Source organism: Staurois parvus, unplaced genomic scaffold (assembly GCF_062004578.1).
Source record: "Staurois parvus isolate SC_StPar_1 unplaced genomic scaffold, SC_StPar_1.0 ptg000151l, whole genome shotgun sequence".
Classification (NCBI taxonomy): domain Eukaryota; kingdom Metazoa; phylum Chordata; class Amphibia; order Anura; family Ranidae; genus Staurois; species Staurois parvus.
In genome coordinates this window covers 12,957,716-12,976,719 of record NW_028317947.1, presented here as the reverse complement: position 1 = coordinate 12,976,719, position 19,004 = coordinate 12,957,716, and the positions used below count along the sequence as shown (strand labels likewise).

General features: G+C 41.5%; 2 protein-coding genes across 5 annotated transcripts in view; both read right to left on the bottom strand.

The window, feature by feature from the left end:
- The window catches only part of LOC149464491 (NXPE family member 4-like), a 109,921-nt gene that overhangs the window by 63,185 nt on the left and 27,732 nt on the right, over positions 1 to 19,004 (bottom strand). The gene's annotated exons all lie outside the window — the stretch shown is intronic.
- Positions 1 to 19,004, bottom strand: part of LOC149464492 (NXPE family member 1-like) — a 77,518-nt gene that overhangs the window by 30,795 nt on the left and 27,719 nt on the right. For 2 of the 4 annotated variants that reach the window (XM_089674464.1, XM_089674466.1), the window contains exons 3-4: positions 932 to 1,036; positions 118 to 839 (exon numbers count right to left, since the gene is read on the bottom strand). In XM_089674464.1, coding sequence (XP_089530590.1) covers positions 118 to 839; positions 932 to 1,024 — 815 coding nt within the window. In that variant the 5' untranslated portion in view covers positions 1,025 to 1,036. Of the gene's footprint in view, positions 1 to 117; positions 840 to 931; positions 1,082 to 19,004 lie in introns of those variants that run through there. The other 2 variants (XM_089674463.1, XM_089674465.1) reach the window with 2 other exon arrangements.

The window sequence follows — 19,004 nt, the reverse complement described above, 5'->3', positions numbered from 1 at the left end:
TTCAAAACATAAATATATCTTAATTTCCAGAAACATCTTGTATAAACAGGTATGGGACTTAACCAACTAAAATTCAAACTACCCCAGAAATAAAAAGTGATCTTAGGAAGTACTTACGTGAAAAAAAGTGTTTTGTTCACATCGCTGAGGTATGTATAAGGCGTGTTCTCACTTTTTAATGAAATGAAAGCCTCGCAAGGAATTGTTGGTAACTTGATACAGTAGAAAACTTCTCTATATTTCCTGTCCACATATTTACATTTTTCTTTTTGGGAATTCAAGTAAAATCCACATTCTGTATATACTTCTTGGTATTTATTAAGAAATTTTCCTTTGTAGCTGATATAACTGGATCCCATATTCCTGGCTTTCCACAAAAGAGATACCCCTTCACTGGGATGCACTAGGAGAATGGATATTTGTACTTCTCCTTTCCAAAATAATGTAAAATAAATATTGTAAGTTCCGTTATTGAAGTCCTCGATTCTCCCAGAAGCTCCAGCTCCCAGCTTTGCTGAAAAGATCCTGGCTCTTAGAAAGTCTCCTCCATAAGTCTTCTTTTTTCCCAAAAAATTGAACATCTCAACCTGAACAATCAAGGTGTCTCCAACACAATATTTAGGTTTAGAGTTCCATATTATTGCTATGCTATGCAGTGCACTGGTGGTTTCATCTAAGTACATAGTATCCTTTTGGGGGATTGTACTGTTTATTATAGTCAATATCTTGTTTATTTGTTGGTCGATGTTTTTGTTTTCCATTGTTGTAGCAATGTATTTCATTTTTCCACTGGCAGATAACAGATCATTGCTTACATTGTGAAAGTGAACGTTGAAAAGCTGATGGGAAATGGTCAACATTTCTACTGTTACACTCTTAGCCACATCCATAGACACAATATAAAGTGTAAGGTCTATGACAAGGAACCTACCTGACTGAAGATTAGGTGAACAATGTAGCTAAACACCACGGTAACTGTACAACACAAAATGATTATAAAAGCTTTTCTGGTTGATTTGAACATTATATGGGTCTCCTGAAACAGAAGTGAGGTGAAATCAATCATAAATGTGATTCACAATCTATAACAGAACAAAAGGGAGTTCTTAAAAATAATGGACAATCCAAAGCAGCTTTCATGTTTATTGCCTTGTGGTGGTTCACGTCCTATTGTGCTCTATTGCTCTTTCTAGTTTTGCCTAGTCAGGGTGTAAGCATACCATGTGTTTCTGTTTAGATAGTGAGGGTAATTCATAGTGAAAGTGGGATAATTAAGTAAGGGTCAATGTTGAATACAAAGAACCAGCAAACACAAATGCTCCTGCGCTTGGGGATGGACTCGATGCTACAACCACATTAAGAATGTCCTGGAACATTCACACCTTGCTGCCCTCAAATAGACCGGGGGAATCCAAATATACTGAATGGGGAAAGAAAAAACAGAGGGTGCACAGTCCTAGTGCATTACCATAAAAAATGTTTAATAAAAATTAAAGTAGGTGTTGTACTCACAAATGACAATATAGTCAAGGTACATCATAAAGAACAGCTGGGTCAACACCACGCTGAGTAACAGTCCGCAATGGGGAGTGTAGACATCCAATAGGCTGACGCGTTTGGAGGACTTGCCTCTTCCTCAGAGCCACTGAGTGGCTCTGAGCAAGAGGCAAGTCCTCGAAACGCGTCAGCCTATTGGATGTCTGCACTCCCCATTGCGGACTTTTACTCAGCGCGGTGTTGTGGCTCTGAGGAACAGGCAAGTCCTCGAAAGTGTCAGCCTATTGGATGTCTACACTCCCCATTGCGGACTGTTACTCAGCGCGGTGTTGTGGCTCTGAGGAAGAGGCAAGTCCTCGAAACGCGTCAGCCTATTGGATGTCTACACTTCCCATTGCGGACTTTTACTCAGCGCAGTGTTGTGGCTCTGAGGAAGAGGCAAGTCCTCGAAAGTGTCAGCCTATTGGATGTCTACACTCCCCATTGCAGACTGTTACTCAGCGCGGTGTTGTGGCTCTGAGGAAAAGGCAAGTCCTCGAAACGTGTCAGCCTATTGGATGTCTACACTCCCCATTGCAGACTGTTACTCAGCGCGGTGTTGTGGCTCTGAGGAAAAGGCAAGCCCTCCAAACGCGTCTGCCTATTGGATGTCTACACTCCCCATTGCGGACTGTTACTCAGCGCGGTGTTGACCCAGCTGTTCTTTATGATGTGCCTTGACTATATTGTCTTTTGTGAGTACAACACATACTTTAATTTTTATTAAACATTTTTTATGGTAATGCACTAGGCCTGTGCGCCCTCTGTTTTTTCTTTCCTCATTCAATGTTGATTACACCAAGGATACTAACCGAGGGTCCACATTAACCTATGCTAATCCAAACGCACACATTCCACCACCTTATAAACTTGAAACTTATAAAACACATCTTGATTCCCCCAAGACATTCTCCAGATCTGACTGTATTTACTCAAAATTGTGCCATCTATCTTGGTCTTTAGCTAGTAGACCATGTGGTTGGAACACTACGCTGTGCTTTAAAAGTTGGGCTATATTACCGTGAAAGTGAGAGGGGAGGGGTAGTCACTAATACGGCACACCATAGAGACAACTATAAGGGAGGGAGTGTTGTGCATCTAAAATCTTCTTTAAAATTTCCAGTTATGAATTTATCATAGCTTTACTAGGAAATAATATGTGTGTGGCTAAGCATCTAATCAGGGGTGGACTGACCATTTGGCACTGCCCAAAGGCCCGGGGTCAGTAGGGAGCCCCATGAGATGCCCCTGGTACCTTTTTCATAGGCTTTTTTGAGTTTGGGCAAGGACACAGGGGCCCCATGATCCCCTATTGCCTGGGGGCCCCATGAGTTGTCAGTCCACCCCTGCATCTAATGCATTTCCAGTTTCTCCCCCATCTTCAGGGTTACAAAACAGTGAGGGAAATATTTAAGGGTGACAAACTGAGTGTAATGGCCCTGGTATACAAAAAGTTCACGTTATATCAGTTATATGTATCTTTCTGATGCTGTAAATTAGAATGATATAGAACAATAAATATGAAACAACAAAGTAAAAACACTTGTTCAGTGTGGCTGTTGTAAAAATACATGGTTACAGACCATCTCGGGTTGGAAGTCGGCAATTAATGGTGCACTTCCTCTGTATAAACGTAATTATATGAGCCGTAACTGTCCGGCTAAATTTGATAGACTATGGGCTGGGTGGATGGAGGCGCAGGGCCTTACGGTATAATACTTGGTGATTCTCAGTTTCCCTCCCCCCCTTCCCTCTCCTTCCCCTCCCCACATCCCCTCTTCCCCATTTGGCTCTCTCTGTTCTTTTCTTTTCATGCTCCAGTTCACGCCCTGAGATCTTTTTTCAACTCCTCACTAGTGGATTCTGGCCAACTGCATTGTAAAATATATGTTTTTAACACCTTCCTACCCGGCCTATAGCAGATTGACAGCTGGCCGGGACACGCGCCATTGTAACTGGGCATCAAATGACGTCCTGTCAAAACATGCCGCTCAAGAGGCTGCAGGGCCGTGTAGCGGTGAGATCTGTCACCGGCTCTGTTCACGGGACACAGCCAATGACATATCACTACACCGGCCCGTTGCCAGTGTCATGTGATAGCTGTGACCAATCACAACAGATCACATGTCAATTGTATACAATGGATGGCTTCCTGTCATCCCATCCATTGTATACAATTATGTTGTTAGCTGTGACTGGTCAAGGCAGTCACATGATACAGACAGGGCCAATCACAGCACATCTGTATCATGTGATCAGCTTTGTCCAATCACAGCTAATCACAACAAAAGACTGAATGAATCAGTTTCATTCAGTAACAATGATTGCAAATATCAATGAAATACATTGGTATTAGCAATCATAATGTGTTAAAAAAAAATTCCTGATCACTTGCCCAGAGTAGTACAATGTTACTATGGTAACATTGTATTGCTTTGATCACAGTGTGCTGAAAAATAAAATAGTAAAAAAAAAATATTTAATAATAATAATTGAATTTGTATTTTTTTCAAATGTTTCTATTATTTTTTTTATTTTTTATTTTCACCAAAGAAATGTAGCAGAATACATTCTGACCTAAATTTATGAAGAATTGTTATTTATTTGCAACGTTTTATAACAGAAATGAAGAAAAGTGTGTTTTTTTTTCAAAAGTTTCAGGTGTTTTTTGTTTTATTTAGCAAAAAATGAAAAACTCAGTGGTGATTAAATACCACCAAAAGAAAGCTCTATTTGTGTGAAAAACAATTATAAAAATGTCATATGGGTACAGTGTTGCATGACTGCGCAATTGTCATTTAAAGTGCAACAGCGCTGAAAGCTGGAAATTGGCCTGGGCAGGAAGGGGGTATAAGTGCCCTGTAGGCTAGTGGTTAATGACTTTGCTCAGTTGAACTTGTATGGTTTACAGCATTAGAAGTTTATGTGTATTGTATTTCTACTGTATACCATATGCTTGATTTATCTCATGTACCTTGGGGTGTTTATACTTTTGTATGATTCAAAAAAACGCAACTGTTAAAAAAAAAATAAAAAATACATGGTTACAAACCTGTGTAGTATGACCATGTGTCTCATGTAAAATGTGTGCAAGGAAGAATTGTTAGGTAGAAAGCAGGGGCAGACTGACAACTCATGGGGCCCCCCGGGCAAAAGGGTATCATGGGGCCCCTGTGTCCTTGCCCAAGCTCAAAAAAGCCTATGAAAAAGGTGCCAGGGGAAGCTCATGGGGCCCCCTACTGACCCCGGCCCTCGGGCAATGCTCGAGTTTCCAAATGGTCAGTCCGCCCCTGCTGACAACTCATGGGGCCCCCCGAGCAATACGGGATCATGGGGCCCCTGTGTCCTTGCCCAAACTCAAAAAAGCCTATGAAAAAGGTACCAGGGGAATCTCATGGGGCCCCCTACTGACCCTGGGCCTTCAGGCAGTGCCCAAGTTTCCAAATGGTCAGTCCGCCCCTGGTAGAAAGAAGGTAGGAGAGAAGATACGTATCCAACAGAGAATGTAAATGTCTTGTAACATGATTAACATTTAAGATCAGCTTTCCTTATGGTTTTTCTATGACATTTTCATCACAGTCTCCTCTACATAGTCCCCTCCAGGGGTGGACTGACCATTTGGAAACTCGGGCACTGCCGAGGGCCCAAGGTCAGTAGGGGACCCCATGAGATGCCCCTGGTACCTTTTTCATAGGCTTTTTTTGAGTTTTTGCAAGGACACAGGGGCCCCATGATCTCGTATTGCCAAGGCGCCCCATGAGTTGTCGGTCCGCCCCTGGTCCACTCTGAGAGTGTTTCTACTTTCGGTTGTCCAATGTTTGGTGACATATCACCAAATAGCAAGTTCCAACTCAAGCGTAACTTGATTTTAAACAATTTTCTATGTATAGATGTTCTAGTATTTTATATTCATTTTTTTAATGCATGTATTTATGTATCTTTTATGATCTGACCCTAGAGTCTCGTACCTACATATCTGTATGTATAGACTCATCCATTGAATCAGATATAAGTTATACTTGCAGTAATACTCTTTTACATTAAATCAAGATTTATATATTTTTTGTAGATCACCTTACAATACCTCCATATTCTATTTTTTATGCACATCTATTATACATTATTTTCTACCTACAGCCTACCTCAGTGGTTCTTCCTTCTATACATTATACACCAGGGGAGGACTGACAACTTATGGGGCCCCCGGGCAATAGGGGATTATGGGGCCCCTGTGTCATTGACCACACTCAAAGCACACCCAAAAAAGCCTATAAAAAAGGTACCAGGGGCATTTCCTGGGGCCCTCTACTGGCCCCGGGCTCTCGGGCAGTGCCCGAGTGCTCAAATGGTCAGTCCGCCCCTGTTATACACACATATTAACCACTTCAAATCCGGACACTTTCACCCCCTTCCTGTCCAGGCCAATTTTCAGCTTTCAGCGCTATCACACTTTGAATGACAATTGCGTGGTCATGCAACACTGTACCCATGAATTTGTTTAGCATTTTTTTCAGACAGATAACACTTTATTTTTGTGGTATTTATTCACCACTGGGATTTTTATTTTTTTTTGCTACAGTATATAAGTGAAAAAGTCCAAACATTTAGAAAAAAAGTGTTTTTCTTATAAAGTTTTGCAAATAAATAATCTTTCTTCATAAATCTTGGCCAAAATTTATTCAGTTATCTTTTTAGTAAAAAAAAAAATAACCAAATTAGTTTACAACCAAAAATTATAATTTTTCAAAAATAATTTTTACATTTTTATTGTATTTATTTATATTCTTCTTCTTATTATTATACAGTATTTATAAAGCGCCAATAGTTCGCTCAGCGCTGTACATTACAAAGGGGGACAGAACATGTGACAGAACAACAACAATACAATGCAAAACATGAGGGGTTCTTATTTATGTTGTTGGTTTTTTTTTTTAACATACTGTCACCCTAGCAGTACAGTTTCACCATAGTGACACTGCACTACTTGTGGGGGGTGATAAAGATTTTTTTTTTTTTTACACTGATTGCTTTTACACCCATAAAGGCTGTAAAAGCAATCATTTCTCTTTCTCTCTGTCTGCATTCTTGCAGCCATTGAGAAATACTGTGAGAGCTGTGATTGGTCACAGCTTGTCACATGGTACAAGGCTGTTGTGAATAGCCTTGTACCATGTGACCTCTCTGATCATTCACAGATTTCACAAGTAGTAAGCAATGATGTCAGAAGTGACATCTTGCTTACTACTATTCATGTGATCACTGATTGGTACCTCACACAAAGGTCCCATACAGTGATCGGTGTTCCCAGGGAGTGCGCACAGGATAAAATGGCGAACGCCGTTTATGAACAGCAACCCGCTCCTGCACTGCTCCTGTCCCGCCGTTTATATACATGGGCCGGACGGGAAGTGGTTACCTATATATATGAACAAAAATAGCATTAGGAAGCACGGAATGTGTAGTCCACTGCAAGCTGGCCGTATCAAAGACACAAGTAGGTTGATTTATTATAGGCAAAGGGGCTATACAGGGGAAATTGCACTTTGTAAAACAAGCTCTGGGGGAAATTGCCTTGCAAGGAGAACAGCCTATTTTTTGGGGTGTAAATCAACACCAGGAAGTACACACACAGCTATACTGCTCATGACAGATGCAGACGTAGAAGAAGGAGCTGCAGCATCATGCGAAGAACGATCATTTTCTGAAATCGAAATACAACTATTATAAAATAAATAAAGGTGTAGAAACATTAGTGCAAAAGATATATATATCTATTCTCAATTAATATAAAAAAATCAAAATATCAATATAACGGTGCCAGGAGCATTATATCACTCTCTCTTTTTATATCTCTCCACCGAGGTCATGTTTGGGAATGAAAGAGAAAATCATGGTGCAGCCAGTTTTTTTATAAAAGTATCCAACAATTTAATAAAGATTTACACTCACAAAAAGGGTGTCTTCACCGACACCAGTATAACAGCATAGAACAGCAAATGGTATAACAGTCTCCTGTTCCCCGCACACTCACTACAGCGCTCGTGACTCAATCTTCTCCACAGACGTCAGCATCCAGCAAGCCAAGCCCTACTAGTTTCGTCATGAATGACGTCTTCAAGGGGCAGTCCCTTGAAGACATCATTCATGACGAAACTAGTGGAGAGATATAAAAAGAGAGAGTGATATAATGCTCCTGGAACCGTTATATTGAGTGGTGGATACCTACCTTATGGATGATTGTGTAGCTATTGATCATCACACCTGAGAAGTTGATTTATTGCATCTGCTCCCAGAGCAAAAAGCGTTTTTTGCTGATCTAGAGATTGATCAGCATGGAGCTCTGGTGAGTTACCCAACTTTACTTTGGTGGTGGATTTTGGCACAATTTCTTTGAGAGCACCTGAATTTGAAAAGGATTTGTTTGGACATTTGAAGAAATTCAGAATTGGACAATTTTTATATTCACAAATTTAATTATTTAAATTACTTATGCACTAAAAAATAGTTTTGCACATAATTTTGATATTTTTTGATATTAATTGAGAATAGATATATATATCTTTTGCACTAATGTTTCTACACTAAATTAGGAATAGTTTGTGGTTTTAGCGCATTCCTTTATTTAAGTTATAGCACTAAGAAATTTATTTGGTTTCTTTGAGGTGGAATTGCTGCTTTAAAGTATTAAGGGTGTGGCGCTTTTATTACACTTGTGAAACTATTCTAAAATGGTTTTAAAAATTAAATTAATGGATCCTTCAACCTTAAAAATGTTGTCTACATGTATTCATTTTTTTTTCTGAAAGGTTATGCTTTAACTCAGTGGATTCTAGCCAATCTGTTGTTTGTCTAATGAAAAAGGCTTTGCAATTATTGGCTTAGGCAGGCTTTAAAAGGCACGGTTCATTCAGTAAACAAGAACACCTAGCGAGTATACAAGGTTGTATCCAGCCAAATGGTTTAGCAATTAAATTCGATTTTTTTTTATTCACAACCCAACACCCCTTTGGTAAGCCTCTCATATGCTAAGCATCAGAGGACCAAGTGGAATGGTGCCCAAATGCCAGATGGCATCCATGCGCAATGTGTTTGTAGCATAAGGCACTTGTTAATTGCTGTGCCTCTAGGTTAATGATTACATTATTTGATTTTACCAAGATTACAGTCCCTGTAAATGTGCTTTTTATGACTACGATGGAAAACTGTCTGCAATTTAAAATATGGATACCATTTTGTACTTTTTAATTGACATATTTCAACTGCATCCATTTTAAATAATAATAAAACCATTATAAAACCTTACGCAAGTCATTACCGGCTGATAGGCAAGTTCCTAGCCTAAGTTGGTATTTAGACCATTTTGATTGTTTTGCTTGACAATCTGCTTGACAAATATTCCTGCCTCGGGCAGCACAGTGGCTAAATGGTTAGCACTTCCACCTGGCAGTACTAGGGTCATTAGTTCAAATCCCAACCACGGCATCACCTGCCTGGAGTTTGCATGTTCTCCCTGAGCCTACATGTTTTTCCTCTAGGTACTCCACTTTCCTCCCACACTCCAAAGACATGCTGGTAGGTTCATTGGATCCTGTCTAAATTGGCCCTAATATGTGTATGTATGAATGTAAGTTAGGAACCTTAGAATGTACGCCCCTTGAGGGTTAGGGACTGATGTGAATGTACAATATATATGTAAAGTGCTGCGCAAATTGACGGCGCTATATAAGTACCTAAAAATGTTTATTCTTTTGTGTTTGGTCTTTTGGCCTTGGACATGAACTATATACAACTACGGTTAAAGTGTTCCAGTAAAATTCAAGTACCGGTAAAGAATATATTTAGATTGTATACTTACCTCACCCCCATTTTCTACTTTTCTGGCTTCACTACCCTTCAGGTAAGATTCTTTGGAAATGATAAGTACCCCAATTCTCCCAAGACGACACTTCAGGGCCAAATGCAGAATCTTATGAGATTCCGGCTGCTCTGTGTAAACCAGATGACATCACCCTGACCTACTGTAGATACCACAGGCAAAAGACAGGGTGAGGTAAGTATATAATCTAACTTTTTTCCTTAAAGGTATATTTTTTGTAGAAAGGAAAAAAGCTTCTCCTTGCTTGACAGGATCCTAAATAAATAGCTATATGGCAAAAAAAGGGCAAATTTTATTCTGCAATCTGCATAGTTTTTAATGCCATTAATACTTTCTGGTACAATACATGGCATAGTTATCTACAAACGATCACCCAAACAATATTTAACTATTTCTCTACTTAAAAAAAAGACAAGTTATGAAAATGTATACAGTGTAGTTGGGACTGATATAATTGATATCTATGTTGTGATATAAATTAAAATGTGCCTCCTGATGAGAAGATTATTGAGAAGAGACTGAGAAGTGACACTGATTATTGGATTCATTTCTGAGGTTATTATCACCTTAACCAGTAAAACCCCCTCGGGGAATTTACTGCTCATACCTTGCAGTATGCTTGTTAAGGGTGGAAATATTATGACTGTACTTTCATTCTGTGTTATCATCTGCAGGACAATTTAGCTCAGAGCCTGGGACAGTGATGAACTTTTATGACCTATTGTGCAAGACTTAAAGATTAGATATGAGTTTGGGCGTCCACTAAATTCATGTCTATCTGAACATCCAAGTCATGCTCTTTTAAAGTCTAATCAGTTGCATCCAGGATCATTCCCTGCCCCACAGCACACGTAAACAAACAGGCAGGATGTAGGTGACATCACTGCTTTTATATGGACACATGCCCATATTTAGCCAATGACATTGACTATGTGGCCCTGACATCACCAGAATCCGGAACATTTATTATGTTTAGTGCTGAATGGGGAATGACCTGACCTGCAGCTGATTGGGCTTTAAAGTGCACAACTTGGAGGTTCAGATAGAGTTGAGTTTGGAGGACATCCAAGCTCAACTCTAATAATGATGGATCAAGGATGTGATTCTATGGGAGCCACCTGATGGGGAATGACTTGGCATGCTGCTGATTGGGCTTTAAAGTGCACAACTTGGAGGTTCAGATAGAGCTGAGTTTGGAGGACATCTAAGCTCACCTCTAATAATGATGGATCAAGGATGTGATTCTATGGGAGCCACCTGTTGGGGAATGACCTGGCCTGCAGTTGATTGGGCTTAAAAGTGCACAACTTGGAGGTTCAGATAGAGCTGAATTCAGAGGACATCCAAGCTCATTTCTAATAATGATGGATCAAGGATGTGATTCTATGGGAGCCACCTGATGGGGAATGACCTGGCCTGCAGCTGATTGGGCTTAAAAGTGCACAACTTGGAGGTACAGATAGAGTTGAGTTCAGAGGACATCCAAGCTCATTTCTAATAATTATGGATCAAGGATGTGATTCTATGGGAGCCACCTGATGGGGAATGACCTGGCCTGCAGTTGATTGGGCTTAAAAGTGCACAACTTGGAGGTTCAGATAGAGCTGAGTTCAGAGGACATCCAAGCTCATTTCTAATAATTATGGATCAAGGATATGATTCTATGGGAGCCACCTGATGAGGAATGACCTGGCCTGCAGCTGATTGGGCTTTAAAGTGCACAACTTGGAGGTTCAGATAGAGCTGAGTTTGGAGGACATCCAAGCCCACCTCTAATAATGATGGATCAAGGATATGATTCTATGGGAGCTACCTGATGAGGAATGACCTGGCCTGCAGCTGATTGGGCTTTAAAGTGCACAACTTGGAGGTTCAGATAGAGCTGAGTTTGGAGGACATCCAAGCTCATTTCTAATAATGATGGATCAAGGATGTGATTCTATGGGAGCCACCTGATGAGGAATGACCTGGCCTGCAGCTGATTGGGCTTAAAAGTGCACAACTTGGAGGTACAGATAGAGTTGAGTTCAGAGGACATCCAAGCTCATTTCTAATAATTATGGATCAAGGATGTGATTCTGTGGGAGCCACCTGATGGGGAATGACCTGGTCTGCAGCTTCTTGGGCTTAAAAGTGCACAACTTGGAGGTACAGATAGAGTTGAGTTCAGAGGACATCCAAGCTCATTTCTAATAATTATGGATCAAGGATGTGATTCTATGGGAGCCCCTGATGGGGAATGGCCTGCAGCTGATTGGGCTTTAAAGTGCACAACTTGGAGGTTCAGATAGAGCTGAGTTCAGAGGACATCCAAGCTCATTTCTAATAATTATGGATCAAGGATGTGATTCTATGGGAGCCACCTGATGGGGAATGACCTGGCCTGCAGCTGATTGGGCTTTAAAGTGCACAACTTGGAGGTTCAGATAGAGCTGAGTTTGGAGGACATCCAAGCTCACCTCTAATAATGATGAATCAAGGATATGATTCTATGGGAGCCACCTGATGAGGAATGACCTGGCCTGCAGCTGATTGGGCTTAAAAGTGCACAACTTGGAGGTTCAGATAGAGTTGAAGGACGCTCAAGCTCATCTCTAATAATGATGAATCATGAAAGTGATTCTATGGGAGTCGCCTGATGGGAGTTTTGTGAGAATAGAAAGAGGCCTTGTGTGAATTGTATTTGTAGTAAGAATGAGGATGTAAGCTTGAGGTGAACCTTCCCTCTCCCATATCCATCTCCCAGCCACCCCACCTTATCCTTTCTTTCAGTTTCCTATTTGCAATCATAATTTATGTCTATTCCTGTTTATAATTGGAACTGAGGTGTATCCCTTTATTGTATTTATAAACAAACTCAACCCTTTATTTTAAGATCCAGTTATCCGTTATTAAAATCAAGGTCCCCCAAATAGACATTCTACACAAATATAAATCTATACAACATTTCTATCCCCTTCCCGCTCAGCCGCAGCATCCATGCACCCCAGCGTTCTGCAATATATTATAGTTTTGATCTTGGGTTTACTCAGCCTTTAAAACACAAAAATATAAACACTGCAATCAATATAATAAGAATAATATAAGCATAATAATGAAAATAAAACTCAAAAATACAACTATCCTTATATTAAAAATGTTTAAAAAATTCAAACTGCATGATGCCCCTCACTGCTGGTGCACAATAGACACTGGCCCACACACAAAAATGCTCATTAAGCACCCACCATGCCAATTTATACATCTGTGTGGCCTTGTTCACGCAAGTGACATACAGTATCGCCTCCCAGGTGCCTGTCAGCTGCCCTCAGAAAAGGGATTCACCATGGATTGCTTTTCTGAGGGACTGCAATGTGGGCCACAATTATGAAAAAACCCTTCCCCATCACAATTCTGGGTGTCTTTGCATGCATGTCAATGTAGATATTTCATATGTATTTATGTTGAAAAATATAGGAAGGTTGATGGTGGTTTTAGAAACTACCCAATAAAGGCATGCTGTGTGTCTGCACAAAGTCCTGTAACTTTGAAAGGCCAGCCAAAGGATGAAAACTGACCACGCTAACCCAGATTAGCTTCTCAGCTTTGTGTGGTCAGTTTAGAACAAGGGAGAAAGGGGACTGGCAACATCAACCAGATACTTCAGATGAAAAAGTTCATAAAAATTATAGACTAGGATTTATAAAATACACATATGTGAACATACACACAGAAAAATAAATATTTAGGATTTTGTGTATGAGGTTTAGTTAAAGGTCTGCAACCGGTTAATTGAATTCAAGCTTTTGGCCAACATTAATCCCACCTCCAGCCAAAACTAACATCCCAGTGACTAAATGGTTAGTACTTCTGCCTGGCAGCACTAGGGTTGTTAGTTCAAATCCCAATAATGGCACCACCTGCCTGGAGTTTGCATGTTCTCCCTGGCAATGCTGCCTGTCAAGCTCTGCAGCCTGAGTTAAAATTGCCACAACATGTACACATTCCTATCAGGCTGTAATGTTAGAAGGGTAGCTCATAAAATCAAATAATAGTGACGCACTTTCCTTTTCAAATATAATATGCACCAAAGTGCAAAAAATCCCCAGAATGAAATATGTGAATGCATAACGCATGTGTACACGGAAAATCCACTGACCAACGCAGCTATCTTCAGAGTTCCACTCCTTCGCCCAATACATCAAATAGCCTAGGCCACCACATTTCACTTACATATATTCTCACCCAGAAGACTGAAATAAACGTCTCAGCATACTACCAGAATCCTTCCATAGGAAAGGTTACAAGAACAAAGCCATCAATACAAGCATAAACACTGCCTTGAAAATATCCTATGACATTGGTCTCCAAACTGTGGCCTGGGGGCCGGAAGTGGCCCTTTGTTTGCCTTTATCTGGGCCTTGGGGCACTATTCCACCAACTGTCACCAATGATGGAGCACCATTCCCCCTACTAGACAAATGATATAGTGCAGCGCTACTGTTATATTACCCCTACATCAATTCATAAACATTCCAATAAAATATAATATTCAACTACATATTCTACACACATGCTACGTAAATTAAACAAATACAGTGCCACAATGTGCCCCCAATATCAGTGTATAATAAAAAAGTGACCAACTGTCCCAGTATAAATTACAGGACGAATTAGATAATCCTACAACATATGTGTACATATAAACAAACCTCCCATACAATTACACTGCAAACGTGATCAGTGTACAAAATAAAAGTGACCACTTTAAATACACAAAAATAATTAGAAATAACTTTTCATAAATAAAAAGTTCATAAATCCTCCAAATTTGTGCTCCACGCAAAATTAACTCATGCAGGGTGATACAAAAGTGATCTTTTCTTGTGATAGTGTCAACACACTCCTCCTGTGGCTAAAATGCCCCCTCACCTTCAATCTGCGACCCAAAAGGGCCACCAAGCCTCCAAGATCTCTCCTAGATCTTTCTCCAATGATGGTAAATATCCTCAGTACTCCTTTCGTGGACCCCTTTTCAGGTAGATCAATACCCAAGACCTCTCAGGACAATCACCAGTTAAATGTATCACTCATCATGGTCCATGATGAGTGACAAAAAAGATCCTTCATACCGACACCATCAATGGGGCACTATTCTTTTTACTGATATTAGCAATGGATCACTATTCTTGTCACTCATATCAACAATGGGGCACTATACTGTCTGTTAAAACCAGTAATGGGGTACTGATGCCGGGGCATTTTCTTCTCCCTCTAGCCACAGTCTGGCCCCCCTAAAGCCTGAAGGACAGTAAATAGGCTCTTTGCTTAGAAAGTTTGGAGACCCCTGTACTATAATACAAAGAGGATTCAAAAAATACTATTACTAGAGCTAGAAGGAATAAGGAAGATAATCAAAGATTTGCAACTCACCATAGCAGAGAATGAAACTCTGAAATATTCCAACCAAACCCCAGTGTTGGTTTTCAAACAACCACCCAACCTCAGACATAAACTAATCAGCAGGACACATCATTCTGATTACATGAAGGCAGATAGAGCAACCAAGCCACACAATTACAAATGCTGCAACTGTGCAGCCAAATTAATCCAATAAAAAGTAGCACATGCAAAAGGAACCTTCAGTATTAAAGGATCATACAAGCTGTACCTCCAGGTGGTGTACCTCAATCAATGCACACAAATGCAACCAAGGATCTTACGTTGGCAAAACAGGACAGAAATTAAAAAAAAAAAGAATTAATTGACACAGACACACCATAAAAGAACAGACCAGTCCAGATTATGGAAGGCACTTGTCTACTAAATTACATTTATAATGTGGTAGACAAGTGGTTAAAGTAAGCTCTTGGCTGCTACTGCATCTGTGAACTTGTTACCAGCATTAACAGCTGGTGAGGGGCTTTCCAACAAAGGGACCTGGAAGTGCCCTGCTGACAGTGGTTCCTGGGCTCTCCTGTTCCTCTGGGGAGCCCAGGACCATGGAAAACTGTTCCTACAGTAAGAACATGAGGAACTTGGGGAACATCTATTGACTGATCTCTTACACAACCAATGGCCCCTGAAGCACAGTGTATTATGTCACTTCCAGGATCACAGCTGTCATTTTTAGGCTAGTGTAGCTGAAGAGGCAGCTAATCAATCACAATCTATGCTGGGTTAGCTGCATTGGAGGGTAGGAGAGTATCGGGGGTCTACACTTATGAAAACAATCAGTGACCATGGAAAACTGTTCCTACAGTAAGAACATGAGGAACTTGGGGAACATCTATTGCCCGATCTCTTACACAACCAATGGCCCCTGAAGCACAGTGTATTATGTCACTTCCAGGATCACAGCTGTCATTTTTAGGCTAGTGTAGCTGAAGAGGCAGCTAATCAATCACAATCTATGCTGGGTTAGCTGCATTGGAGGGTAGGAGAGTATCGGGGGTCTACACTTATGAAAACAATCAGTGACCATGGAAAACTGTTCCTACAGTAAGAACATGAGGAACTTGGGGAACATCTATAGCCTGATCTCTTACACAACCAATGGCCCCTGAAGCACAGTGTATTATGTCACTTCCAGGATCACAGCTGTCATTTTTAGGCTAGTGTAGCTGAAGAGGCAGCTAATCAATCACAATCTACGCTGGGTTAGCTGCATTGGAGGGCAGGAGAGTATCGGGGGTCTACACTTATGAAAACAATCAGTGTAGTCCCTCTACTGTAATAAATGTGAATCTTTCCTCCAAAAAACATACTCCAGCACTCAATCCTGGGTACTCCCTACCAGGGGCGAATTTACCACAAGGCAAACAAGGCATTTGCCTAGGGCAGCATTTTTCAGGGGGGCAGCAGCATTTTTTAAGGGGGCAGCGCCACCCCCCGAAAGAAGGGACACACACAGCATGGGGACCAGGTGGGATCTGAGAGAGGCTGCAGGTTGCTTGATGGTGTATGCAGAGCCTGACTCTTGTTCCCGGGGATGTCCGGAGCTGTGAAGGTGAGTGCCTTCTCTCTCACTGGGGTGGGGGGGTTGTCAGTGTATGGGGAGCGGTGGTAGTGGAAGGCTCTCTCGGATGGGGAGAGGGCTGGGGTGTTGTTGGTCAATGTCAGGCTCTCTTTGTGGGGAGGGGGGGTGTTGGTCGGTGTCAGGGTCTCTCCATGAGTGGGGGGAGGGAGCCAATTTTTGTGTTGCCGAAGCCTAAACACACCACTGCTCCCTACAATGTACTAATTTGTAATGCTTCTCCGGGTGCACCCCTCCACAGATTGGGGAATCTTGAACAAACTGCAAAAGAACAAACAGGAGGGTGCAATCTCCTCGTGCATTACCGTAAACTAATTTAATAAATTCTCCCAGTAAAATACTCACAAGCATGTAAGACCACCAGGCAAGCAGCATAAATAATTTAACCATAAGTGGTGGAACCCATCCTTGGACCATGTGGTTGGAAGGCTAACATGTTTCAGGGGGCTGGCCCCCTTCCTCGGAGCTAAACCAAACTGATACCAAGACACCCTTTAAATGGTCCCGGATCTAAGGAGCTCCCCCTCCTCCAAAACAAGCCAGTGGGCTGGGCCTGGAACACTACAGATCAGCCCCTAGGTCATCTGTCAGAAAATAGTCCTTTGGATGGCCAAAAACCATGATGAAAACAACATACAAAAGTAGCATAAAATGTAATGTAAAAAGTAATAAAAAAAATCATCTAAAACTGCTTCCCATTCCATACACATAATGAAAACCCAACAAGAATGGTTCCTCCACTGTAAAACCATAATGTACACTAAAGGTACGAGGCATAAAGATGTGACACATACCTCCTGGGGTCTCCAAGGCCACTGTCTACATCCCCTGCACTGTGACTATGGCCAAATTATTTATGTTACTTACCTGATGTTCTTACACGCTTGTGAGTATTTATTTTACTTGGTGAATTTCATACATTTGTTTACGGTAATGCACAAAGAGATTGCACCCTCCTGTGTGCTATTTTGCTGTGATAAATGTGAATATAACTTCAAAAATGAAATTGCTGCTACACATCAAAAACGTGCTTTCACTGCACTCCACATCATATGTAATAAAAACATAGATGTAGCTCAATAAATAAACATAAACATACAATGCAACTAAGGCTAAAATTTTCAAATAAAGTCTATGTAATCTAGTGATAAAAAGTCCACTGCCAATGTGCTGCAAATACGTACTTCTCTCCACTCCTTCCAATACTGTATGTACTTTACATGCAGCCACCCAGTGCTACAGTATTTTTAAACACTAACCTCATATTGCTGACCTCAATACTGCATCAAGGTCTCAAGGTGCTTGCTATCCCTTCCAGGGAAATATGTGCTGCGCTCCACCAAAGCACTCTTCTCCTTTGGCAAATTACATGCAAAACAGAATGGGCCGAATAGTGTTCTCTGTATAAAAACCTTCTTTATTAAAACTTTATGTAGCACCCCTAAAGTTAGCTAGGGGGAGCTAGATAGGTTTTTAGTTAGAGGCTGGATAGCAGCCTGGGATGAGTCAGCCAGGTAACTTTAGGTCAGGGCTGAGGACTCTGCAGGTCAGTTCCCGGATACCTTTCCCTGCTCTAGAATCTTGAGAAGTCTCTGGAAGGCAGTGGGTGAAGGTGAGGAGGGGCTGATCTGCATACTCAGGGGACTCTGACCAATACCCTAGCTGGAGACTTGGCATGGTGTCAGGGCAGCCCTTAAAGTGCTACTAAACCCACAACAGTAAAATCAGTCTGTGTATGCAGTAAAGCATGTTTGTTACATGCACTGTGGAACCTAAAGGGGTTAATCCTCTGCATTGTGTAAAAATGCTGTTTGATCCTGACTTCTCTGATCCTTCCCCTCTTCCAGTATCCCCCTCTTATCTCCTGATAAGGCATATTGTGTGGAGACACTCTGCACATGCTCAGTTTGGTGTGTATAGCTAGACTGTTTGTTTGTTTTTTCGAGAGAGTGCATGTGATCAGCACAGGGCCAATCAGCTCTGTCCAGACAGAGGTCAGGGGTCCTGCATCCTCCTACAGCAGAAAGAAAACTCCTCCTACAAGCTTTAACATGTGTTCAGCTGGACACTGATATAAGTCATGAGACTGCTCTAACTGCTGATGAGAAAAGGTATTTAGCAGTTTATATTTACTAAAATAATTGCATTTCCATGTTCTGTGTACTGTGGTAGACCAGATACAGTGAATGCAGGGTCTGGGTTTTAGTAACACTTTAAGTATGGGAGAGCCTGATCAGGAAGTGGTCAGTGTTGGGCGGAAGATGATGTGAAGGCTGGAGTGTGGAGCCTGGGAGGGGGCCCAGGGAGGTGCCTACCTGCAGGCAGGAGCTGGGAAGGAGGATCTCTCAGCCTCAACCGTCCCTTGAGAGAGGACAGCCTGGGAAGCGGAAGATGATGTGAAGGCTGGAGTGTGGAGCTTGGGAGGGGGCCCAGGGAGGTGCCTACCTGCAGGCAGGAGCTGGGAAGGAGGATCTCTCAGCCTCAACCGTCCCTTGAGAGAGGACAGCCTGGGAAGCAGGGAAGGGGCCAGCCAAGTGTAAGGCCTGAAGGCAGCCACCAACTTACACTTACAGGAGA